The sequence below is a fragment of the Neolamprologus brichardi genome, chromosome 10 (genome assembly GCF_056152115.1).
Source record: "Neolamprologus brichardi isolate AB-2024 chromosome 10, ASM5615211v1, whole genome shotgun sequence".
NCBI classification, from domain to species: Eukaryota; Metazoa; Chordata; class Actinopteri; order Cichliformes; family Cichlidae; genus Neolamprologus; species Neolamprologus brichardi.
In genome coordinates this window covers 25373002-25393067 of record NC_142113.1, presented here as the reverse complement: position 1 = coordinate 25393067, position 20066 = coordinate 25373002, and the positions used below count along the sequence as shown (strand labels likewise).

The following is a 20066-nucleotide window of genomic DNA, read 5'->3' as shown; positions in this document are numbered from 1 at the left end:
ATTTTCCGTATGTAGTGTTCTTTTTTGTGTGTTTGGAGTTTTGAGGGTGATGAGTCCATTGGCTACTTAGTGAAGGTTTCCGTAGTGTAGTGGTTATCACGTTCGCCTAACACGCGAAAGGTCCCCGGTTCGAAACCGGGCGGAAACATGTGAGGTTTTTTTGTGTGTGTTGTATCGTTTCTACGCAAGAGGGTTAGACCTCCAGGGAAAAGAAGGAGTGGGAATGTCTCCTTTTTCTTACCAGAATTCTGAGATTAAAGTGACTTTTTCTCTCAGTATTCTTCTCAGAATTTCTCTCAGTATTCTTCTCAGAATACCAAAAGTCAGAATTTTGACTGTGAACCGACAGTCCTGACTTTAATTTGAGAATTCTGAATTCTGACGTTTTTCTCAGAATTTTGGAAAAGAAAAAAATAAGGTGCCCACCTTTTTTTTCCAGTGGACCTAATCCTCTTCTGTAACGACTTGTATGACTTGAATGACTTTCCGGTTCGAAAATGTCTATATAACATGTCTTTTGGACTGTATTTTCGCAACAGCAGGCCTGTAACTTTATAAAAGTGAGTATTTTTTGCCTGTCGCCAAATCATGTGTGTGATATTATTGCAAAATGACAGAATCGCATCACAACGAGTTTCCGTAGTGTAGTGGTTATCACGTTCGCCTCACACGCGAAAGGTCCCCGGTTCGAAACCGGGCGGAAACAATATTACGTTTTCTTTATAATTATTCTTCACATTATCAATAAAACACAAAAGTACTAAACAGCCACCTGACAATTTATTAGGTACATATTGCCTTCAGATCTATGTTGGATCTATGTTCTTCATGACATAGATCCAACAAGGTGCTGGAAACACAGCTCGCAGATATTTGGTCCACACTGGTCCTAAATTGTTGCTAGGACAGATCCTATGCTTTCCATCTGTGTCACAGCAGATACTGAGAATCTACACAGTAAGCACAGTTCATATCATATCTTACTGTCTGATTTTCTCCAACATTCAACCATTTATACGATTTGTTCTTAATGATCACGGTCACACGTGTTTCTGCTGAATCTGAGTCAGTCACTAGGCGGAGACAAACAACTATTAACAAAAAACTCAACGGAGACGGAAGGAGAGTTGCTGTAGAAATATACTGGTTAATGGAAAATGCATTTGGAAGTTTCCGTTGCATAATTTCTGCAGCATCGTGCAGCTTTACGGTGATATGAGTTTTAGCATTATACAGTAGTGTAGTTAACTCTGCGAGAAATAATGTAAATTTGCGCAGTCCGTATGTGCCGACGAGATGAAGAATGAATGCAGCAGACAGGGTATGACTATGTAATACACAGGTTTAGCAGATAATACTTGTGTGAGCTTTTATTTTTATACTGACCTGTTCGCGGTGACCTCTTGGAGCTTTTACGAGCGGTTTCCGTAGTGTAGTGGTTATCACGTTCGCCTAACACGCGAAAGGTCCCCGGTTCGAAACCGGGCGGAAACATATTTATTTGGTTTCCCTGAGTCACACTTTTCATAAACATTACCTTATTAACTGAAGTAACAAGCCATATTTGACCCAAGGTCACCCAGTGGGGATTTACTGAATTCAATTCCCTCATGGGAGCCTTTTAAAATACCCTCGATATTAATATAGCTGTCACCCAACGCCTGGCTATTAGACACTAAACATTAATCTTTAAACACATGCAATACAGCACAATCCAGTATACTCCAAGCACAACCCCAATCTTGGATAAATAGGAAGGGTTGTGTCAAAAAATCATTTGATGCAAAATCTTAGCCAAACCAGACATGCAAATCATAAAGAAAGATGCAATCTTGAACAACAATAGCCACTATCGCTGGCTAACAGGGCGTTGTAGAAACTATACTGCTGGTTAAAAATAGGTAAGAGGAGAGGAGGAAGGTATGATAGGAGATGGTAAGAAAGAAGGAAAGGCAGGAGTGTGAGGTGCGATTAGGGACTCTAAATTTAGGGATACAGTCCCAAACAAAAGTTTAAGACCATTTGAAAAATGGCAAAATATCATATTTTGCATGGTTGGATCTAACCAAGGTTCCAAGTAGAGCTTCAACATGCAACAAGAAGAAGAGGAAGTACGACTAAACATTTTTTGAGCATGCAATTTATTGAAAATGACGCTTAAAATGAAATGGGTTGTTTGACAGCTGATCAAAAGTTTAGGATTGCATGTCTTTGAAAGGTCAAATCTGTGCAAAAATGTGGATTCATTGTCATCTTCTGTCAGGTAGTCACACTGTCATGATTTTCTGATGGCAAGGCAAAAAAAACTTTCCTTTTTGAACGTAGTCGGGTTGTTGAACTGCATAAGTAGGGTCTCTCACAGCGCGCCATCGCTGATGAGGTGGGACGCAGTAAGACAGTCATTTGGAATTTCTTAAATGACCCTGAGGGTCATGGAACAAAAAAGTCAAGTGGAAGACCCAAAAAATTTCACCAGCACTGAGCAGGAGGATTCAGTTGGCTGTCTGTCAAGACACTGGACGATCCTTGACCCAAATTAAGGCTGTTACTGGTGCTGACTGCAGCTCCATAACTATCAGACGGCATCTGAGACTGAAGGGCTTCAAAAACAAAAAACGTCTTCAAAGACATCGTTTCCTTGAACGCCACAGAACTAACCATTTGGACTTTGCAAGAGAGCACCAAACATGACATTGAAAGGCAGAAAAAAGTTGTATTCTTTGATGAGAAAAAAAACAACCTTCATGATGGTTTCCAACATTACTGGCATGACAAGCAGATCCCACCTGAGATGTTTTCTACACGCCACAGTGGAGAGGGCACCATATAGTCTGGGGTGCTTTTTCCTTTAGTAACAACTGAGCCTCAAGAGGTGTAGGGGCGTAAAACGGCCGCTGGCTGTGTCCAGATGTTGCAGAGAGCATCCCTCATGACTGAGGGCCCTCGCCTGTATGGTAACGACTGGGTTTTTAAACAGGACAATTCTACAGTACACAAGGGACGTCTTTGAAGTGAATAACATCACTCTTTTGGACCATCGTCTTACGTGTTCCCCTGATCTAAATCCAATTGAGAACCTTTGGGGGTGGATGGCAAGGGACGTTTACAAAACTGGACAACAGTTCCAGACAGTAGATACCCCATCTTTAACACAAATTGTGTTCCCAATCACGTCATGGGAACGCAGATACTCAGGCTATCACATCACATCACAGTTCGCAGTCACACGTGTTTCTGCTGAATCCGAGTAAGCCACTAGGTGGAGACAAATAACTATTAACCAAACACTCAACGGAGACCGAAGGAGAGTTGCTGTGGCAGTATACTGGATAATGGAAATGCTTTTGGAAGTTTCTGTTGCATAATATTTTCTGCAGCATAGTGCGACTTTACGAGGATATACAGAGTTTTTATAGTGAGGTGATTATTATGGCCACCTACTATGATATGCAGTGTATTAACAGAGCGATAACTAAGGCAAATCTGCGCAGTCCGTGTGTGAGACGAGATGAACAATGGAAAATGAATACAGCAGACAGGGTATGACTATATAATATACAATATTAGACTGATTAATTTTCTTTAAACGTTATTCATTTTCTCTAAATAACCCTTCATGTTCACTAAGTTGGTTTCCGTAGTGTAGTGGTTATCACGTTCGCCTAACACGCGAAAGGTCCCCGGTTCGAAACCGGGCGGAAACATATTTATTTGGTTTACTTGAAAGAATTACAGTAAAGTTTCAGTCTTAATAAGTATTCCATGACGTGAAATGGTAGAAAAGATGTTGTATAGTTATTAGCCCCTAAGATAAGGCTTTGAGTGTTCACAAGATTGTTGGACACCTAAGGTATCAATCTGGTAACTCTCCTAACAAAAACTTGTCTCAACCCCTCACTGAAGTCAGGCCAGTTTCTTCCACCTCTTATTCTCTTCCTCTTTTCAATTTCCAAAGTCATCCTACAGACTGCCATCCGATGCTGCCTAGATACATTCTCACCCATCTCTTTCACATTGCACCTTCTGCATAAGACAGACGTTCCCAAAGTGTGGGGCCCGCCCCCTAGGGGGGGCGCAGAGCCATTGCAGGGGGGGCGCGGCATGAAAAGGGGGGGGGGGGGGGGGAAACAAAACAACGCTTGGACACTGCTAGCACGGGCGCCCACACAAAGGCAAAGCAGGAGATGAAGCATAGCTGAATATGTTTCCAAACCAACTTCATTCTAAGCCAAAGACTAGAAAATATGGTGAAGCATATCTTCCCTTTGGTTTCACCTGCACAAGTGCCGAGGTAGGTCTCCCTGCAGGATTGGTTTTCCCTTTGTTGGGAGCAGCGCTGGGCTGTTTAAATTACGGACAAACAGTATCCAACAGTTGTTTATGTTTTTGAACCCATTTTGCAGAGGGATTTTTTGAAAAATGTATTGATAGCAATGTTGAATATTATTACATAGGAAAAAAAACAACTACATGTAAAATAATGACACCGTGACGCCTCTGCCTTTCTAAATGGAGGGACAGTAACTGCCTGTAAAACCTGCAGATAGTCAGATTAACAGTATTTCATCTCTATCTGCCATTCTGCAATTCATCTCATGTAAACAATAACGTGCACACAGCGTGACGTGAAAAAAGGCACATACCTTTGATGTTGTGTGAAGAACTCTGTATTCCTCGTCCACACTTAAACGCAAAAAAGAAGTTTTAAAAAATCTCCGTTCTCGGTGATTCGAAACGCCGTTTACGTGTGGACGAAACAGCTGTGTTTTCAAAAATACCCGTGTAGGTGTGGACGTAGCGTAAAAGACTTAGTAGTTTATTTTCTTACTACTTGTAATTTATTGCAGATTACTTGTATTTGGTTAATTGTTTACTAAATGTTTGAGGTGTGAAATAAACCGCAATGGAGCAAAATATGGGTGTGTGTGGTTGGAGGATGTGTTCGTGCGTGCGTGCGCGCGCGAGGGGGGACGCGAGCATTTTTCTTGTAAAACAAAGGGGGCCCAGCAAAAAAAGTTTGGGAACCACTGGCATAAGATATCCTTCTGCGTAAACCTTCAATCACTCTTCTGTGTCACCCCGTGTTCCTTCTTCTTCATAAAGGGCATGTTCACCACAGTAATTTCCATCCTTTCTGCAAAATACAACTGGCCCAGCTTGACTTCTCCACTAAAGGAAGAGCGTTCACCCCTTCAGAGATCAAGACCTCAAGACCCTCACGGCCCCCCTCCTGGACCCCTGCAGTTAGCATACAGAGCCAATAAGTCTGTACATGATGCTATCAACACGGCTCTACACTTCATCCTGCAGCATCTGGACTCCCCGGGAACCTACGCCAGGAACCTGTTTGTGCCTATTTGTTTCAAAACCATCCTTCCAGACCATCTCCAAGGCAAGCTTTCCCAGATGAATGTGCCTGATCCCATCTGCCGGTGGATCATTGACTTCCTGACAGACAGGAAGCAGCATGTGAGGCTGAGGAAGAAAGTCTCGGACTCCCGGACCATCAGCACTGGCTCCCCAGGGGTCTGTGTTCTTTCTCCTCTGATCTTCTCCCTGTACACCAACTGCTGCACCTCCAACCACCAGTCTGTCAAGCTAATTAAATTTGCAGATGACACCACTGTTATCGGACTCATCTCGGACTGGGATGAGTCTGTCTACAGGAGGGAGGTTGAACGTCTGGTGTCCTGGTGCAGCCACAACAACCTGGTGCTGAACGCCCAGAAGACAGTGGAGATTACTGTGGACTTTAGGAAGCACACAGCCCCACTCTCCTCCATCATCCTGACTGACACCCTCATCACCACTGTGGACTCATTCCGCTTCCTGGGTACCACCATCACCTCCGTCATAAAGAAGGCCCAGCAGAGGATGTACTTCCTGAGGCAGCTGAAGAAATGCAACCTGCCAACACGGACGATGATGCAATTCTACTCTACAATCATCAAGTCCATCCTCATCTCCTCCATCACCATGTGGTACGCTGGAGCCACCATCAGGGACAAACAGAGACTGCAGCGTGTTGTGTGTTCTGCTGAGAAGGTGATTGGCTACAGACTCCCATCTCTGCAGGACCTGTACACCTCCAGGACACTGGGGCATGCAGCTCGGATCACAGCTGACCCTTCTCACCCTGGACACAGTCTGTTTGACCTGCTCCCTTCAAGCAGGAGGTTTTGGTCCATTTGGACCAGAACCTCTCGCCATAAGAACAGTTTCTTCTCCTCTGCTGTTGGACTAATGAACAATAACCATATGACTCTTCCCACCACAAACACACAACCCTATACTGTGTTCTCTGCATCTGTTCCATTTTTGCACTGATCATTACCTGCTTACATGTATATATCAATCTGCTTAGCACTTTTAATTTTAATTTTTATGAGTTATTTAAGTGTTTGTCTTACAGTATGTTTTGCACTAAGTACCGCAGCAATTTCCTAATGTTGTAAACCTGCCCAACATTTGGCAATAAAACCCTTTCTGATTCTGAGCGATTCAAAGGTAATAAATCAAAAGCTAAAAATTGCATTTCTGGTTGATAGAAAAAAAATTATGTTTTCCTTTTTTTCTGTGATGCAAAAGTCCATTCTGCTTTTTAAAAATGTATTTTTATTGGGAGATCTGTCTTCCTCTCCCTCTCTAGATCTCTCTCTTCAAGAACAGAAGCCACAAGAAGATTAAATGGAGCATAAATAGAGTAGTGGTTTTCACGTTTGCCTGACATGGTCAATGGTCATGGACAAAGGTCAAAGTTGAAACACACTTTTCCTTTTCTTCACGCTGGGATTAAACGGTGCGGGTTTCCCAGAGCTCAAGCAACGCGTTCAAACTTGATTATGCACACAATATACCAACACCCACAGATGTAATGCCTGAGTAACGTAATACATTAAGATTCTTTATTACAGGATGGTTTCTATTTACACTCCGGACACTTTTTTTTTATCTGCACCCTGCTAGCTGAACCTCCTCTTGCATTCAGAACTGCATTAATTAACCAGACTTGTAAGGCGAACATGATACCACACTACAGACACTGGTGGAGTGTCACTCTGGGGTCAGTTTCTGCCACAGACATGGGTTATAGTTAGACTGGTTTTGATGTTGTAATGTTTTTTTTTAGCAGTCCTTTAAGCACAGTTTGAAAATAAAAGACATTTTATGAAAATTTGGCTTTATTTGACCTTGAAAGAGGGGTCAGAGGTCAAATGTGACATGATATTAAAATCTTTATCGGGGACTTTCTATAAGTGTTTACATACAGAATAATGAGACACAATACCAAAAACATAACCTTCTTGGCAAAGAAAAGAAAGCATGGTTTGAGGAATTTTTTGTTTGTTTTATTTGTTTGGGTTTTTTGTTGCTGTTTTTTTTTTTCAAGCATCTGCCAAATACCTAAATAAGGATATCAGATATTGACATGAGGCTTAGTTTTCCCACTCCCATCTCCCCATACTCACACTCCAGACACTGAACCAGTCCCACTGATATCCGAAGAAGCAGGTGAGTTTATTTATGTCAAAAAATGTGTCTAATTGCAGGAGGATGCTTGGGAATTTAATATGTTTTACTACACACTATTTATTTTGTAGTACTAATACATTACTATCACTAAAACTCACATAAAGAGAGAAATTTTGGAGAAGTATGTATTGCTGTCTATCACTGTTGTACACTGTGTCAGACTGTTGCAGGTGATGAGAGTAAAATCAGATTAAAAACTAAACAGAATAAAAAACAATGTTTTTTGGCCTGGCATGGTTTTTGGTATTAAAGTAGTTTTTTCAAGGCGCCCCAAATCCCTGGTTGTACCACTGGCTGTTCACAGTTCAAATCATCCCAAACCGGTTTCTTGAACATGCATGCCTCCGCAGTAACCAGATCTGAGTCAATTAGAGCATCAGTAGAGTTTCGCATCAGTGACATGCAGCCAGTAATCCTGCAGCAGCTGTGTGATATCAGGTCAATATGGACCCACATTTCTGAGAAGTGTATTCAGTGCCTTGTTGAATCTGTGCCACAAAGAATTAAGGCAGTTCTGAAGGCAAGAGGAGGTCCAACAAGCAGGGTGCAGATAAGAAAAATGGCCCGTGTGTGCGTAAACAGCGTCCTGTAATAATCAATCCTAATGTGTTACATTCCCCAAGCATTACATCTGTGGCCCCTGGCATATTGTGTGTGATATGATTGGGAGTCTTCTGAAACACACACCAAACGGGAGGAAGTGCATTTTAAAGCAGACTTATAGTGACATTTTTGCAGACTCCTTCATGGGAACTGAAAACTGCAAAACAGTGTTGCGGGCTGTTTTCAAGTTTGAACGCGTTGAAGTGCTTGAGCTCTGGGAAACCCGCACCGTCTAATCCCAGAGTAAAGAAAAGTGAAATTGTGTTTCCACTTTGACCTTTCACAAATCAGGCAAATGTGAAAACTAATACACAGTAGGAACAATTGTAAATCTCAACACTGAAACAAAGTTTACAATATTTATGCACTGCAATCTCGCTGTACATGTGAAGCCATGTTTGAAGAAGAAAAAAAAAAAAAAAAAAAACATGTTTCCGCCCGGTTTCGAACCGGGGACCTTTCGCGTGTTAGGCGAACGTGATAACCACTACACTACGGAAACTACGCATGAGTCACCAAAGGGTCAATCGGAATACAAATGCAGCACATGTAAAGAAACAAGCGAATATGATGCACGTTTTAATTGTACAATATTATATTATATTAATGATATGCAAAATTGTCATATGTTCTAAAATAAATATGATTTGTGACAGCATCCGAAGAAGAAAATGATTAAAAATGTCATGTGTTCTAAAGTATAAGAATAGAAGTCGCAAAAATGTTCTCCCAACAGTGACAGATAATATTTTATTGAAAATTAGTCAAAAGAATCTAGTCTTGGCTGTTTGTGTGAATCTGTATCTCAAAATCCGGTTGCTGTCTGCATGGATCTCAATATGAATGTCAATACAATGCCCATCACAAGAAAGCATAAGGATATGAAATGAAATTAGTACAGTTCTTGAATCTATTTAGTGGTTGCCTGCATCCACACATCGCTCACTATGATTAATAAATCAATCTGTGCTTCAACAGCGATCCCACTAGTCAACAGCCACTTCAGTCAATCGTGGATGGCTGCTCATGAATAACTCACATTATTTTCCCATGATACTTAATAGTGTATTAGTAGAGGAATTTAAGCAGTTCAGAAGCCTCATTGTTCATGAAGATTGTTTGTTCACTGTAGTGATCTGAAACCAGACTTTCTTGTGTAAGGTGAACATGATACCACACTACAGTTGTTTAAGCACAGTTTAAAGATAGAAGACCTTTTATAAATATATTTTAACCTTATTTGACCTTGAAGGAGAGGTCAGACATCAAATGTGACATGATATTTAAAATCTTTATGAGGTGCTCTAAGTAATAAGGATTTTTGCCCATTTTTAACCAAAAAATCATTAAGTTGACCATGAAAACCTTGTTGGATGTAAGCCAAATTTTAATAGGTTGTTAACATGACCCCACTCCAAACCCTTACAAAGTTTTACCAGAATTAATTCAAAACTTTTCAAGGTACATAATAATGACACACAATACCAAAAATCTTATGAGGGGGGCAAAACCAAAACAAAACATAGTTTGAGGAGTATTTTTGTGTGTGTGTGTGTGTGTGTGTGTGTGTGTGTGTGTTTTAACTTTAAGTATACTTAAAGAATGATATCAGATACTGACATGATGATTTTATGGTTTGTCACTGCTCTTATCCAGTGTTGGGAAAGTCACATAAAATTTTGAGTCCTTTACGACCACGAGGGCCTCTCCATTTTTGGTCTCATCTGTTACCAGCTCAAGGATGCACTCTGCTACCTCGGTTGCACTGCGTCAAAAAGATACAATATGCAATTTAAGATGATTTTAAACCCAGTTGTAGAGGGGGAAACCCCCCCCCAAAATGTTGATGTTGTAGGGGTTACTACAAACAAAGACTTACGTTAACACCCCAAGATTGTCTCGTATCTGAAGTCTTGCATCTACCAGGTGGGCAAATTGGCCCGTTTGAGATTTGATTTCAGAGATCAGGTTTGTTTGAACAAAACCTGGGCAGATAGCATTGGCCCGTATACCATAGTCTGATGCTGCAAAGGCAGCCTATTGGAAAAAAAACAACACATAGTTAGGCTTTTTAAGTAGTAGTGTGAGGATAAACAACAAGTGCTCTTTGTTTCCACATTTGCATTTTGGAAGTTCAGTGTCCAAAGGTTCCAAATTTAAAGATGAAGTCTGAAAGATTCTGCACATATCGTACATGTGCACAATGTTTGCACATTTTTCTAATTTTGCCTCTGTACACGTCCACACTTGATTATAAATTTAACCATCCAAAGAATTGTAGTAACCATTTAGGAATTACAGACATTTTCAGACAAAAGTAATTAAACAAACTACCACAAACTGTTTGCCAGTGTTGAAGTGAAACCAGAGTCAAATTTGAGGCTGTCTTTCCAGAACCAGTACATTTTGTTTAAAATTTGTTCATGGAACAGGACAATGCTCCCAAGCAGCAAATCTACAACAGAATGGCCCAAAAAGAAAATAATGAAGGACTTGCAGTCAAAGAGATCAGTGCATAGACAAATACCTGCAAACTTCCATAAAGCTGAAAAAATGTTGAAAAGGAGAGCGAGTTAAAATTTCTCCCCAACAATGGGAGTCATACGTGGATGGTTACTGGATATTATTGCTGCTAAACGGTGGCTCTACAAGCTGTTGAATAACGTGGTGTTTTTCACAGCAGAGTCCTGTGAATACTTTCTTTTTCACTTGATGTTATGTGTGAGCGCTGCCTCAGACTGAACTGTGAGGTCAATGTGCAGGAAATGCCAAACAATAAAGTTAAAAATGAAAAAGTAAGGCAAACATTTTATTAGTATTAAATTTGCTCTAGTTTCAATTAATTTCTGCAGAAATTTGATAGTTTTTTTTAAATCTTCTTAAACAATCTCATGGGAGAATCTCTCTTACTGCAATGGATCGAGTGAATCCGACCAGCCCGTGTTTAGTAGCTGAGTAGACAGGACCCGTAAGCAAAGGTCCAAGACCTGTAGGATGGGTTATATCAATCATTGTACAGGGTTTAAGTTTAGTGTTGTTAACGTAATGACATTTACAATCCTAGTCTGGTATGTCTCCAATTTGAATTTACAGTATTTACCTGCCAAGGATGAAACATTGATGATGACCCCTCCTTGACCTCCCTTTGATTTGTTCATGTGCTCCAGAGCCAAATAAGTTCCCCTAATAGAGCCCACCTACAGGAAAAAAAACTTTATTTTGGCATCAGTTCATACAGTGAAAATCTGTTTTCTCTCTGTAAACACTTCATACAGTCATCTGCATACAAAACATTGTGATGAATAACAGGAAGACTAATGTAACCCAAGCCTACTAAATTTGGACTTTCTCAGGTTGCCAATTGTTTATTTCAGACTAACTAATAAAACGAACAACATCTTTCTGAATGAATCAGCAATTCATAAATTTGAGGTATTATAAATATAATTAATTGTTGTGCTTTCTCTTTCTCACGAGGTTTGTGGAGACCATATTCTCCCACTCAGACTCATCGAACATGCCAGCATTGTTGCACAAGATGTCGATTCCTCCAAAGGTTTCTACGGCTTTCTGAAAGGCAGCTGAGAGAGGAGAAAACAGTGCTTTACAATTATGCTAACCTTTGTACCTCCAACATTTATAATTTGATTTCCAATGTCATGTGTTTTACCTTTGAACTCCTCATCTGATTTTATGTTGCATTCCCTGAACAGCATTCGATCTGGTTCATACTCTTTGCTCAGGGCTTCGACCACACTCTCCCCTGCGGCTTTATTCTTATCCAGAAGTGCAACCTGTTGACAGAAAGGACAGATACGCTGTCAGTCTGTTAGGTACCCATCTAGGCTATTTGAAAACATATGAACTACTTTGACAGACTTGCAGTAATTAAAGGGTGTTGATAAGTTTTTCCCACACCGCCTACAGGAGTTGTGAGGTCGACCATTTTTTATAAATCGTACTTTATTTTTGCGATTCTGCCTGTAGCCTGGTGAGCTGTGATGAAGCCCGGGTTGGGCATGCAGGCCACTGTTACTGTTGCTCGTAGTTTAATTCTGCACGTATACATAGTTAGATTTCACACCTACATCTCTGCATTTTATTGCAGACATATATTTGGCCGTGGTATGCCTGAGTATATTTAGAAGTTGTTTGTGCAGACCAGTGCGAAGGCTGGTACAGAATTGGGGAAGTGAAGCCTGGTTACGCGTCCCCACTGAGATGGGGACGCATAACCAGGGTAAAAGTCCTTATACAGAAAAAGAGAAGCAGCTTGCTAACCCATATAGGACCTCGCCTGACCGATAGAAAGAGGTGTGCCGTGACCATGCCTGACCCCAAACAATTTACATAATGACTGAAACTAGCACCACTGAAAGAACTATGGGCTGGGAGGTCAGTTAATATGCCAATTTTTGTGATACTCTACATCCAGATGAACAGAATCAACTTTTGGGGATACTTTCACATAAGCCTTTAGACTTACGTGAAAGAAGCACAGTTCTATATATAATCCTGTGTAATAATAAGCAGCACATGTAAAGAAACAAGCGAATATGATCCACGTTTTAATTGTACAATATTAAAACGTTGGCTACAGTGAACTGCTTGCAGACTGACTGATTTTCTGACTGAAGGAGAATCCATGTATTTGTTTTGTTCGAACTGCTTGAGGCAAATAAATACTTAAAGACTAGATTGAGGCTATGTCCCTCTTTTATCTCAGAAGAATCACATTCAGACTTTTAGCCTTTCTTTTAGCATGATATCATAAAAAACTCTTGTTTGGTTGTTTTCTCTGGGAAAATCATTCAGTTTAATTTAACTGCACCGCAACTCCACCACACCCCACCCACACCCTCGCAGGTTGACAACCACTAAAGCAACTGTTTACTTTTCACCTCGTTTTTGGCATGATGTCAACAGGAACTTTCTTAGTTGTTTTTTCCAACTGAAGGGTGTTGGTAAGTTTTCCGTGGAAATGTACACCACCAATAAAGCTGCTGCATCTTCACGTACAGTAGAGATTGGTTTAATAAGAAGATCTCTTTATCTATGAAGAAAATGCCCCAATGCCCTTTTCCTGAGCTGATCATGTGAGCTGTAACTTAGTGTAAAAATATCTGAATCCAGGCAAGTTGTTTAGTTATCTTTAGTTATCTTATATATAATAAATATCTCTTCCTACACTGTTAAATGATGATGTGTCTACCTTTTCAGTCAATGCCTACAATGCCACACATACCTTGGCACCATTTTTTAGAAGAATCTCCGTTATGGCTTTTCCTATTCCCATCGCAGCTCCAGTCACTACTGCAGTTTTACCGCTCAGAGCCATTTCAGTAGAAGAAGGGACCGAGAAGGTCAGCGTCCGTATGCCTGCAAAGAAATAAGAGAATGTGAAACAAAGAGAAGTTGGTGGCTTTTTATTTGTCACCCCCCATCAGGAAGAGAAGCAGATTCTAACATATGACATGCCAGAGAGAGCAAGTGAATGTAAAAGCAATAACAATGTGTCAATCAATGGACCACAGTCAGCCAACTTGTCTTGTTCTGGAGAACACAGCTTGGCCAACTATAGTCTAACTGAGCCAAATATGGCTTGCACTCATTTTGGGGTGGACTTTCTTGGGCTGTTTAGAGCTGCCAGTGAAGAATGCGCTTTGTATTTTAATCCATTTATTCTAAAGCTGCAAAATTGCTAAATAAATTAGACTTCACAGTTTCCAAAGAAATTACGGTGGGAATGTTGCTTCTGCCAGACTTGATCTGTGGCTTGCTGCTGAAAAGAGGAGGCAAACAGGCTGGCCAAACAAAGCTGAATAAAGACAGCAGTTGATAGTTTTATTGTCAGAGGTTCAATTAAATTAAAAAGAAAAAAAAATAGACATTTAATTTGAAAATCTGATACATTAAAGCATCTCCACTGGCAGAACACTTTTATCTTTAAAATTAGACGTTTCTGGGAATTGTGTTCATAAATGTCCCATATCGGGATATGAGATTTTGGTCATATCGCACAGCCTTATCTGAAGGGTTGGGTGTTTTGAGTTCTGTTTTCATCCACATTCTTCGTTTGTCAGAGTACTGTAGTTCTGCTGGCTCGGTGCGGGTCAAGATTTAGTTGAAACCGGACTGTGTTTAACACATTAAGCATTAGAAAAAGGCATTACAGTCACGATACAAAGAAAGTGCACTCTCCTGAGTGAGAATGTATAATGTATAGAATAACAGTAGAAGACAATGCTGAAAACTACTTTCGCTCATTTGTCCTTGTCGTTGTAGGATGTCTTTTGAGTTCAGTGATCTATAGTTCACTTTTTGGAGAAAGGACCCTTTAGCATCTCTGGAGCGGTTTCCGTAGTGTAGTGGTTATCACGTTCGCCTCACACGCGAAAGGTCCCCGGTTCGAAACCGGGCGGAAACACATTTATATTACATTTCAGTATAATCACAACTAGTATATCCATTGTTATACCAATACATACAAAAGTCTTACGTGAAAATGTCCCCGAAAATTCATTCTGTTCATCTGGACGTAGCGTATCATTTGTAGACACGTTTCCTCACTCATCCAAGCGACTTCTTCATTCTTATCTTTCCCCGGTCTTATAAACAGTACATTTGCATAATGACTGACCACTGATCAATGGTCATGAGAATTTTCATATTAATGATCAAGGCACTGACCTCCCAGCCCATTGTTCCTTCAGTGGTGCTAGTTTCACTCATTATGCAAATATACTGTTTATAAGATTTTGGAAACCTGCTGAGACTGAAGAAATAACGTTGATGAGTGACGAAACGTATCTCCCACTGAAAACGCTACGTCCAGATGAACAGAATCAACTTTTGGGGATTTACTTACCTGGATCACTGAGCATGCATCAAGATGTGACGTGCAAGTACTATGAGTTACGTAATCACAATCAAAATATGTACTGTATATGTGTTATATACTACATATGTGACTGTCACGCCACAGAAAAAACAGTTTCTGCTGAATTTTCGTCAGTAGAAACTGGGCACAATAATAATGAACATCAGCTGAACCTGCAAACACATAAATTCAGCGATATTATTTTATTTAAATTATGACAATTTCAGTGTAATGTGTTTGTGTTCAGGGGGGATTCAGTCAAACTTAACTGCAGCTTACCGTTCCAGTTTATCAGACGGTCTGTGCCACTCAAACTGTGTGCGTTGTGTAACTGCAAAATATCGCACACAGCGACTCCCGCACTTCTGGGTCTTCTAATGCTCTGGGGATGAAACCCATCGCGACATCGTTTCCGTAGTGTAGTGGTTATCACGTTCGCCTCACACGCGAAAGGTCCCCGGTTCGAAACCGGGCGGAAACAGTTTTGGTCCGGGGTGAAAGAAATGTCTTGCCGATGGGCATCTGCAAAGGTCACTCAGGTTAATTGAAAGGAGCAACTTAACAAGGAAGATATACTCAGAAGAAAAGCTGACCACAGAATCTGGGATCCACAGTTAAAGCCGGATAGAGATTGATTACTCAAAAAAATGTTCATTTTCATCGCTGACACTATTACCCAATCAAATCATGTAACGCCAAGGCCCCCCCCCCCCCTCCCTTCGCTCTACTCTCATGCAGCTTGATGAAGACGTTTAGAGCCATGACAGAAAAAAAAACCTAAAAATAAATGCAGAAAAATGTGTGAATTTAACCGAAATGTTAGCTGCTGGGGTAAAATAGATCGATTCAAGTACAATGAATGAGTAACCATTAACAGCGTTAATTGTAGCTTTTAATTGTCACGTGCTGCACTGCTGCAGTGCATAAGCAATCATGATGGGCCACCTGGACCAAAAATGCCAGGGCCGATTTTTTGTCCAGGTCCAGCCCTGCCCTAGAATTTACCCGATTGATGTTTAACCCTCTACTGCATGCCTTTAAATTTTTTGGGAAAAAAATATTTCTCCCTATTTTGGGGGAGCTTTAGGGTCCCTAATAATATATCAATCATAAAATTTGACACCCTGCCCCCCCCAAAACAGATATTGGTTTGTTGCTTCAAGGCAACACTGTGCGACAAGGTAGTAAAATGCCCCAGAAAGTGCAGTTATTCTATAATAAGTTGTATTAGTACAACAAGGATGAACAAATAAATAAACAACAAATAAACAATGTAAACATTTCACAGAACAATAAAACACCAAAATACATCCAACATTTGACCCTAACACCATGCATGTGTGCGTGCATGTGTGCGCACACACACACATGCGTTGTGTTTCCATCACTTTTGGGGACATTACATTAACTTACATTCATTTCCTGGAGACTTATCCAGACTCTACCCATCACAGGTCCCTGCCTGAACCTTACCCTAACCCAGACTCAAGCCTTCACCCTAAAATTTAATGATTTACCTTGCAATTAGTCCCCATAAAGTAGGCAAGACCTCACAATGGGAGTGTGTAAACAAATTTGTGTCCCCACAACAATAAGTAGTACACGTCCACACACACACACACACACAGCAAAATTGGTATGGTCCAGATCTGGCCCACACAATGTGCTTACACATGGCCCACATACCGCAAAGAATGACGGCCCTTTGGTGGCCCAGACCTGGTTTGCCAGAGGTGGCCCACACATGGGCCAGCACAAGGCCAGTTTCAGACACACTGGTGGTCCTGTGCTGGCCCATGTGTGGATTACTTCATTTGGAAACATCACTGTGTTTAACAACATAACTATTAGAAAAACACATTACAGTCATGATACAAAGAAATGACAGCCCAAAATTATTTAAATTTAATGTCAGGTGTCCAACAGCACACAAAGTATTCTATTTTTTCATTACCAACTTCGGCACACTGTAAACCCAAAGATGTTAGCACAACTTAAAAAAATTGTTTAGTCATTACATTCAAAAAATATTCAGTAACTGGTACTTAAAGTTTTCAGTCATGTCTCCCATGGGAATAAGTTGACATAACTTAAAAGGACTGAGTATAAAGTTTTCCCGTCTATACAGCCACCAAGCATGCAGTGGTCGGCTTCACTCGAGCCATGGCTGTAAGGATATGATAAGTTATAATGATTAAACAAAGTAATTCATAGAAACTTGACTTTATTTTGGTTTTGTATTTTAAGATGCGCCTCAGTCGTATGCGTTTCTTTTACTAGGCTGCCTCGTCCGCCTCAGGCTACGGTTTATGCTTCAATGCAGTTTGCCCAAGCTTTGTCAAAACTGACCTCTTTGCCTCCCTCATGGACAATTTGGGACAATTCTCCCACCTGCTTTATTCTACTCAAAATCCTGCAGTCGAAAGGGCAATGAAGTAAGTGACTTTTTAGTGTGTTAATTATTTTTCCCTAAAGTTTCAATTCCATATGGACTGTATGGCTACTGCTTTCCCCCTCCTCTGAATGTCTTCCAACATCTGTCCTCAGCACTCTTCATCCATGTATCAATTACTTAAATCCCATCTGAGAGAAGGAGGCTTTTTAACATCTGACATATAGTCCCTTGGAAAAAGTACTTGTCTTTTCCTGATTTCTTTTTTGCATCTTTGTCACACTTGTTGTTTCAGATCATTGAACTAATTTAAATGTTAGAAACTGACAACACAAGTAAATGTAAAATGCCTGTTTTTAAAAGATATCTTTTTTGTTAAGGGGAAAAAGCTATCCAGACCTGCATGAAATTGGATGACTTGCTGTAGTTGATGGATCCATGAAGTCTGCTCTTAGAAAATCTTTAAATGTCATCAGTTCATGCCTTTTAAGCTCAAGAACTCTTGATCATGCATATGATTCAAACCACAACTGAAAGTTCACCTCTGTTTGGTTCAAAAAAATAAAAATTAAGGTTTTGTAGGGGCAGAGTCAAAGTTCAGTCTTAAATCAGATAAAGATGCTTATTGTCATTGTGTTTAGAGGGCAATTACTTTAGGTTGGGATAGCTTTTTTTGCCTTGATAAATGATTCATTTAAAAATTGAATTTTGAATATACTTGAGTTATCTTTGTCTAATATTTAAATTTGATGATCTGAAACATGTAAAGAAGAAATCGGGAAAGGAGCACATACTTTTTACAGCAGTGTGTAAAAACAGCCAGTAGGTGTCATGGCAAAGAAGGAGGTTATAACTCATGTTTTTCATTCAATTCAAAGGCGCAAGGATGATTAATTTGGCTCAAACTATTCTTCTTCTTGCGTCTTCTGTTCAAGTATGAAACAGGAAACACTATAAAGGAGTCGAGAAACTGAGACGCGACAAAAGAGGATGATCGGTTAAAATTTGGGAACCTGTTTATTTACCTGTAAATTTAAGAAAAATGTTAATAAGCGCTTCCATACTAACTTGCACTGACGAAAGAAAAGTATCTAACATAACAACAAAAACATGGTTTGCTCTGCTTGCTATAGTGTGCCCTACATGTTACAAGGAAACACAAAAAAATCCACTATATTAATTAGAAATATGATTGTTACTGAAAAATGTTTAAAATTAGAAAATGAAACGTAAAATCCTCTGTGCTGCTTTATCGTGGGGCTAAACGTCACCTGTGATATGGTAAATGTTAAGAAATTTAGTGCAAAACATAACAGTTCTGTCCCACCTAAACAAATTGATTAATTCTGTTAAACTATGGCTGACTGATCAGAAATGTGTCTTACCTGGTTTGCAGTTCTCTGTCCCAGTAAACACTAAATTGTCCAAATTACACAGACAACTTTCACATAAAGTAGTTAAACATGTTGGAAGCTGAGAAACTACTTTGGGAACTATCTTGACTTTAAAAGTCCTTACTTTTGATTCTAACCACTCTTCTTCTACTGTCCTGTCTTTCTTACATCTTTCTCCATCTCAGAGTGAAGTTATCTCACACTCTGCTTCGGAAATATAGCAGCTGTACCTTTAGCTAACAGACACGCTGCACGACAAACTCCACAAAAGCTTTTGTGTGTTTACTGATAGTTGATGAGCTGATAGAACATTTCATGTGAAATTATCTGCCAGCTTAAATGAAATGCATTCCTTTTATCCTCATTCCTCTTCAGTAATGCTAGCTAGATGCTAAGTACAGTGATCACAGCATATGGCCATCTGCCCCAAAGAGCCCATTCCAGATTGTTCCAAGTCTGTTTTGAAATTGTAAGGATCAAGGACTGGTTAAAGACGTCATTTACGTGAAAAGGGAAAGACTATTTCTGACCTAAAAATGGGCCTAAGGGTAGATCTTTCACCATGTTCAGAGCTCCTTCAGTGACAGACTGCTGCATCCTCGATGCATGAAGGAGCGTTTCCGCAGGTCCTTCCTCCCTGCAGCTGTCAGACTGTACAATCTGAACTGCTCCCAACAAACATAGATGTTTACATCAATGCTGTAACTGCAATAAGTTAGTTAATTAACCAATTCGCACTACAACCTGGTTTGCCTCTTACCTGTAATTATTTTTATTTAATTTAATAACTGTACAGTACTCTCTGTTTATAGTAACCATTGTCCTTAATGTAAATATGTAAGAAAAAATTGTGTATGTTTCTGTTCCGTGTCCTGTGTACTGTTTGTTTGTATATTTGTCTTTTTGGCTGCTGTTACAACCAAATTTCCCCCTTGTGGGACAATTAAAGGATTATTCTATGTTAGTCAGTGATGCTAGTTTCAGTCAATATGCAAATGTCCTGTTTATACGGATGGGGAAACCTAAAGTGTGATGAAACATTTCTCCCACTGAAAACGCTACATCCAGATGAACAGAATTAAGTTTTTGGGTAAACCTAAGACGATTCAGTTTTATCCCTAATTGCCGTGACCCCCTTTGTTCTTGGCTCTTTCTCTTCCATACACTGTAGTTCAGGCTCAGGTGGGCAGGGCAGGAGTGCCAGATATGAGTGCATCCTCCCTTTTGCCGTTGCAAATAGATGTTACACAAGCACTGCTGCACT

At 40.2% G+C, this 20066-nt stretch overlaps 1 protein-coding gene and 7 non-coding genes across 8 annotated transcripts; 6 read left to right on the top strand and 2 right to left on the bottom strand.

Annotated features, from left to right (window-relative positions):
- The first annotated feature begins 75 nt into the window (after positions 1-75).
- On the top strand, positions 76-148 carry trnav-aac (transfer RNA valine (anticodon AAC)). The gene has a single exon. It is a non-coding gene; the product is annotated as a tRNA-Val (tRNA).
- Positions 149-633: 485 nt separating this feature from the next.
- On the top strand, positions 634-706 carry trnav-cac (transfer RNA valine (anticodon CAC)). Its single transcript has one exon. It is a non-coding gene; the product is annotated as a tRNA-Val (tRNA).
- Positions 707-1421: 715 nt separating this feature from the next.
- On the top strand, positions 1422-1494 carry trnav-aac (transfer RNA valine (anticodon AAC)). The gene has a single exon. It is a non-coding gene; the product is annotated as a tRNA-Val (tRNA).
- Positions 1495-3631: 2137 nt separating this feature from the next.
- trnav-aac (transfer RNA valine (anticodon AAC)) lies at positions 3632-3704 on the top strand. Its single transcript has one exon. It is a non-coding gene; the product is annotated as a tRNA-Val (tRNA).
- Positions 3705-8565: 4861 nt separating this feature from the next.
- On the bottom strand, positions 8566-8638 carry trnav-aac (transfer RNA valine (anticodon AAC)). The gene has a single exon. It is a non-coding gene; the product is annotated as a tRNA-Val (tRNA).
- A 1046-nt stretch (positions 8639-9684) lies between these two features.
- LOC102775685 (15-hydroxyprostaglandin dehydrogenase [NAD(+)]-like) lies at positions 9685-14710 on the bottom strand. Its single transcript, XM_006785047.3, has 8 exons — positions 14636-14710; positions 13382-13515; positions 11807-11930; positions 11611-11717; positions 11237-11333; positions 11047-11123; positions 10016-10173; positions 9685-9901 (listed from the first exon to the last, which is right to left on the bottom strand). Exons 2-8 carry the CDS (start codon positions 13472-13474, stop codon positions 9766-9768), a joined length of 792 nt encoding a protein of 263 aa, XP_006785110.1. The 5' UTR covers positions 13475-13515; positions 14636-14710; the 3' UTR covers positions 9685-9765.
- trnav-cac (transfer RNA valine (anticodon CAC)) lies at positions 14491-14563 on the top strand. The gene has a single exon. It is a non-coding gene; the product is annotated as a tRNA-Val (tRNA).
- Positions 14711-15424: 714 nt separating the features above from the next.
- On the top strand, positions 15425-15497 carry trnav-cac (transfer RNA valine (anticodon CAC)). Its single transcript has one exon. It is a non-coding gene; the product is annotated as a tRNA-Val (tRNA).
- The last annotated feature ends 4569 nt before the right edge of the window (positions 15498-20066 follow it).

What these genes read in the sequence shown, in the direction of transcription:
- LOC102775685 (XM_006785047.3), bottom strand. Translation starts at nt 13,474, where the DNA reads ATGGCTCTGAGCGGTAAAACTGCAGTAGTGACTGGAGCTGCGATGGGA. An exon ending in CAATGTTTCATCCTTGGCAG is followed by an intron (nt 11,124 to 11,236) that starts GTAAATACTGTA and finishes CCCATCCTACAG; the next exon opens with GTCTTGGACCTTTGCTTACG. An exon ending in GATTCACTCGATCCATTGCA is followed by an intron (nt 10,174 to 11,046) that starts GTAAGAGAGATT and finishes TTTTTCCAATAG; the next exon opens with GCTGCCTTTGCAGCATCAGA.